Below are 5934 nucleotides of genomic sequence, written 5' to 3'. Positions count from 1 at the left end.
GTTTTCACGGGCCCCGACCCAAGGAATCGAGAAACTCCCGGAGAGAATGCTTCGTGCACTGTGACTTTAAACTTTGTGCACAGTAAAGTAGTCGCTGGCCCCGAGTTTTCCGGGCTGGTCGATGTGTGGCAGCCGTTCTCGGCGATAACGAGGCGAACACAGGACCGCCGTGGTGCTCTGACCTAGTTAACAACTTGGGTCCCACCGGCGGCCAACGGTGGCACCGGAGATAGCGCCCAGCTGGCTGTCGGTGATGCAATCGAAGCATGCTCAGGACGCCATGCTAACCAGGCCCCGTTTGATTCATGGGCACCCGGGGTGAACCCGGGGGCAGGTGGCGCCAACGTTCGCATCATCCATTTCCCGGCCGGGCAAGGCCATGTTTGTTTTGCAACTCCTGCAGCGTGTTTATTTGCCCTTCGCACTGCGGGCAGCCTCCCGAGACGCGTGTGTGGAGAAATGTTAATTTTCCAGCTTTTGTTTACTTTCATTTCCATTTCCAACGCATCGCAGCGCCATTGTGGCTGTGATGTTGGGTTGCGAACGGTTACCGGGTTTCCGCCAACCTTTTGTTTCGTTTAGTTTTTTTTTGTTTTGTTTTTGAAGTCACGTTCAAACTTCAACATGGTTTAGGGGTTGTTCCGAGGCCGATGTCGCCACGGAAAATGGGGTGGTGATGGCCGCAAGGTGAGGGGCACGTTATTGATGCTGACGAGAGACGCTCTCGATCCTGTACAGTGTAGTTGGTGAAGATGGCGAAAGAATTACTGGTCTGGCGTCACCGGTATTATGGAAGAGGGCTTACGATCCGTTTGCTGACTGGATCTCCGCCAGCCAAGAACCGAGACGAGAAGACGACTTATGACGTGCGAAAGAAAGTTTTCCACAGGAATTGGGAGACAGTACACAAACAACAACCATATTTGTCCATTACGGTAGGTCGATAAGGGCTCAAGATCATCTCTCATCTCTCCAGAAAAACATTGCCCTGAAATGCCAAGTCATTTGGGATGGTTTTGTGTTCTTTTCGAAGGTGTTCTTCGGCCACGTGTGCATCCCACAATACAGATGCCATAACCTCGCCAGGCGACCTTTGCGTCTTTGGTCGCTTCGTAGGGCTCGTTCCGAGCTCGACACACTGATTCTTTTTTCAGTTGCGGAAAATGATGAAAAGGAGTTATGTTGACCTCAAACGGTCTGCTTTGATGGTTGACCGTGATAGTGATTGGGTTCGGCAAGGTTTGGGAGCCTGCTCGTAAAACCACAACGTTACAGAAAGCAACAGTTCAATCGACGATTTTGGAGCACCAATTCTTTTTATTGATGTGTAACTCATCAGTTGAGTTTGACAGTCGTTCTGGTCGTGTCTCGTATTTAATGCTTTCCAGACCTTAATTGATCATTCTGTACCACTTGTAAACTATTGTTTTCGATAGAGCTTGCTCGCCGAGGGCCTTCTGCAATATGTTCAATATTTTGGTAGGTAGAAATTTCACTTCACACACAAAATTTAACGGCACTACGTTGTTGAATAGTTTCTGACATTATAAACAATGAAAAATTCATTCCAAATTGTTTACAAACAGACCTATACTCCAAACATACATTACAGCTTGTTCCTATCGGAATCACAACCAAGTTCCAAATTGAAATTAAAAAAAAAATCCCAAATTCACAGTGTACAATGGTACAACCAAAAGTAGTATTACAATAAATTATTTTATGTAGATTTTGTGGCATGTTTTGGGACTTAGGGATGTGTACCCGTGTGTTAGTATAAATATTAACATGGTAAATTTTCTTGTGATCCACATTTTTTAAATTCATTAATATTGTTTTCAATGTTGAGTAATTTTGAGCATAATTAAATCTTTTTCAAATTATCAAATATCAAAAATCGCACTGTTAACATACGATGAGCTTATCAAAACCATGGCCCAAATTGGCAGCGATTGCGGTGAACGTTAAAGGATTCCGGGTGCACCTTGTTGGCCCGTCAAAAACTTGTGCAGCAAATACCCGGTCAGAGCTCCCAGCGGACACTGATTGCAATGTCGCCAGCGCATTATTAGGCGAGAACAGGCCCTAACAGGGGATATTAGTATTTTCTCACCGCCACCGCCATGGCAGAAAGGAAAACGGCCAAAACATCGTCCCGCCCGCCGGAAGGGCGAAGAATGCTGGCGAAGGAAATTTATTAGACAGTAATTAAATGATGATGTGTTTTCGGATGTAGCCAACCCGGACGGCCCCGCCCCCGGGGGTTGGCCGTCTCGGTCGGCGGTCGGCTTCAGCTTAGTGCGCGCTTCGGTTTTATGCCGCAGGTCGGCAGGGAGTTATGCTGCCGACGGCTTAGCCGTTGTGTGTAGTGAGCAGACGCGCTAATGAGCGACATTTGATGGAACGCCCGTTTACGACCACAAATCCCATTTGCACCACGCTCTCCATGCTCCACACGCCATGCCACCCCGGGCTGCTTGGAAACTTCGAAAATGGAAGAAGAAGCGCGCGGAAAAAGCGAAGCTGAAAACAAGTTGTGCAACACTCCAAAGTGATGGGTTTTGAGTGCGCCGCGATCGCCTTTGCTAATGGACTGGCCCTCCCGCCGGCGCTCCTCCTCCCCCATGGTTGGGTGGCCCATAAAACATAGGTAGGATTCTGTGGTTCCTACCAGGAGCAGCTATGCCGTAATTACTCACCACGGATAAGCGCCGCCAACTCGCAAAGAGGGCTTCACGTGAGTTCGAGGAACCTGGAACGGGAGTCGAAGCGATCGCGCGTTGTTGGAGCTCGCTCGAAGTCAATGTCATCAACCACAACGGACTTCGAATCCAGGACGAAACCATTGGGCGGCGCCTCGTTGGGGCACACGATTCTTCCGAAAACAAAGTTCATCACTTTCTGGAGCAACCGAAATAAAAAAAGGCAAGGAGCCCACTCTATAAAGCCAACCCCCTGCGGGACGTCTGCGCTGCAACTTTTCGATGGTTCTGCACCCTTAGCCCACGCAAACAGCTGCATTATTCAATGTCCCGATGTCCCGGTCCGATGGGCTGCAGTCCTCGTGGAGCCCGGGAACCGACCACCAACCGAAGTTTCCCGGCCCAAGGCGGATGGGGCGAGAAGTTCTAAGAAGAAAAACTCCGCTCCTGGCCGCCTCGGGGCCCCACATAAAGTACTGGGAGCGATTGGTTCGTTCGTTCGTCGGCAAAGTAGCGCCGGCTGCTTGCAATCTGCAGCCCCGCAAGGCTGGGCAAGGAAGGCTAGGGTCTCGGGTCGAGAATAACGATTGGAAACTTTATTAATAACGAAAATCAGCATGTGGTCTACGCGGCGGTCTTTTCGATTCCGGGGGCCATCATCATCGGTGTTCCAGCGGTGAACCACCAATCACGCGCGGCCCGGTTCGAGGGTGGGCCCGTTTCATTAAAGTTTAAAGTATCTGATTGCAAAGTTCGCTCGTGAACTTGATTAGGGACCATTCTTTATAATAGACTTTTTTTTCGCCCGACCACATTTTTCGCCACTAGTGACGCCACTCGAGGACTCGAGGAGGGCGACCAGACCGAGCGAGAAAAGTTCCAAAGGTTACACGCGAAAAATAGTAAGTTCGTGGGCTTTTCGCTGACGAAGCTGGCAAAGTTCTACGGCGGTCCTCTTACACCGGCTAACGAACGTCATGCAGGTGCGCTATTCTGGATGCGGTCCACCGTCGGTTATCCTTTCCCATCCAGCGGTACTTTGGCCTGCAAGAGCGCACTTCCGAACGGATCGCCTTTGGGCACGATCGATGCGCTTCGCTTCCGGACCAGCTCAGTGACCACTTGATCCTGCGACTGCTGCTCGTCGTAACGGTGTAGCCACAGTAAGTGCACCAGCTTATACGTGACACCACAGCCAACGGCCGTGTAGCCCACGTACCGGAACGCCATCCGGAGGCCAACGCGCGCAATCAGAAACCCACCGACGAACGCACCGATTCCCTTGCCGAGGCAAAAGTGCACCATACCGGCTACTCCGATGAGGGTCGCCACCAGAGTGCTAGGAGCCAGCACCGCACAATACGTGGTGGCTACGACCCACATGAAGTAGCACGAGATAGCCTCGTTCAGCTCGATCGGAAAGCACCAGAACGGGTTGTCGATCCATGAGTAACCGAGGATACGCAGGCCGTGCGCAAAGAACGCTAGCACCAGCAAGTTGACGTGCCCGACCCACCCGGTGATGGAGCTTAGCAGGTACATCATCGGGATGCTGGTGACCGTGCCGACGGTGTAGGTCAGCCCGAGAAGATAGTTTGGCGATCCCATCGAGCGCATGATCACGAACAGGTAGCTCTCGATGAAGCCCCAGAAGTTGCCGAGCAGAAACAGGAACACCAGAAAAGCCAACACGTGCGGATGGCGCAGGATGCGGCCCATGTTGCCGACGATGTTGGCGGACGGTTTCTTCGCCCCGATCGGCAGCAGGGCGACGGTGATGAGCGAACCCAGGAGCAGTGCATCGTTCGTGTAGAAGGCCGGCCCGTACGCGGTGTCGGTGCCGCGCGAGTTCAGATCGATCAGCAGACCTGTGAGGGGCGTAAAGATGGCCATGCCCACGCTGGAGTAGAGCTTCTGGCGCCCAAAGTCACCGCCGTGCTGCTCGATCATGTCCAGCGCGATCGGATCGGTCACGGTGATCATCGAGGCGAGCATTAGCGATGCTACGAAGCGCACCGACAGATAGGTCCAGAAGGTCCGATCGTACTCTCCGGTTCCGTGGATTGGCTCCCGGTCGTGGACTGTGACGGTCGCGTTCAGGTCTAGCGTTTGCCTAGTGCACTCGGAAATGGCGTAAGTGCCGCAGTATGCCGTTCCGTTCAGTAGCAGTCGGTGCGACGTTCCATTTAACAGCTGGCAGCCCTGGTTGAGTGGCCAACTCGGTCCCGGGCAGTGCGTTGTTCCCTGGAAGAAAGCGACATCAATCTGCTGGCGGCACTGACGTCATGGCTCTTACCTCTGCCATCAAGAACGCTCCGTCCGGTGATAGGCGCACGGTGAAGTGGTGGTCCGTGGCGCCAGCCAGTCTCGGTGGGATCAGGTGAAGACAGTGGTGAGATATTGCGTTGAGTACGATGGCTGACAGAAGCACCGGTTTGTAGCGTCCGAAGCGGTCGATCAGAAATCCGGTTAGTGGTGGACTCAGGCAGGAGGTGAACAGCAGCGTCAGATAGACGGTGGCGATCTCCTCCACCGTCAGGCCGATGCTTTGCATGTGGATCGTCAGGTACGGGGTAAGTGAAGAGAACGCACCGAAGATCAGGAACAGTGACACCTTCAGCAGCACGAGCTGAGGGTTTACGCGCCGGGGCCGCCTCTTCGAGGTCGGGTCCATAACCACTTCACAGACACTTTGCACAGTCGCGCGACGTTCACGCTCTGACCTTCCGCATCGCTGTGGCGGTTCTGGAGGCAGAGACCCACCGCGATCTCCAGATTACCGGATGGTTCTGTTTAATATCGTAATCTTGACAATTGAGGTACACAAAGATATGACGAACGCGAACCGCTTATCAATTAACGTGAGTGCGCGAAACCCGCGCTCGAATCGTCTGTCAAATAAACAGGCCTACAACAAGTCGGCAACGGGGAGTCCAAATGGAACTGGCCAGTTGCGATCCAGAACGAACCGCTTAAAGAAGAGTGACTGCTGATAGACAAATTTTGGGCGAATGCTAATCGGTGCTGAGGTTTCTGGGGCTTCGAATTAACATTCGGTTCTTGTGGGATCGTGAAATGGCGTAATATAAATTTCTCATTATTGCACAATACTGGCGTGGCTTGCGATTCTGACCCAGCGATCGTTCCTTTCGCGTCACGGCAATTCTTCGCTTACCTTACCACTTCACACTGGTTCCGTTCCGGACCTTGACAGGTACAAACGCCTCAGAAA

At 52.4% G+C, this 5934-nt stretch overlaps 1 protein-coding gene across 1 annotated transcript; it reads right to left on the bottom strand.

The window, feature by feature from the left end:
* Positions 1-3716: 3716 nt before the first annotated feature.
* Positions 3717-5376, bottom strand: LOC131207573 (major facilitator superfamily domain-containing protein 6-like). The gene is made up of 2 exons (XM_058200191.1): positions 4999-5376; positions 3717-4946 (listed from the first exon to the last, which is right to left on the bottom strand). The coding sequence occupies exons 1-2, from the start codon at positions 5374-5376 to the stop codon at positions 3717-3719; spliced, it is 1608 nt and encodes a 535-aa protein (XP_058056174.1).
* Positions 5377-5934: the final 558 nt, after the last annotated feature.

This window comes from Anopheles bellator, chromosome 2 (assembly GCF_943735745.2).
Source record: "Anopheles bellator chromosome 2, idAnoBellAS_SP24_06.2, whole genome shotgun sequence".
Classification (NCBI taxonomy): domain Eukaryota; kingdom Metazoa; phylum Arthropoda; class Insecta; order Diptera; family Culicidae; genus Anopheles; species Anopheles bellator.
Note: the sequence above shows the minus strand (reverse complement) of the source record. Positions and strands in the feature narration are given on the sequence as shown.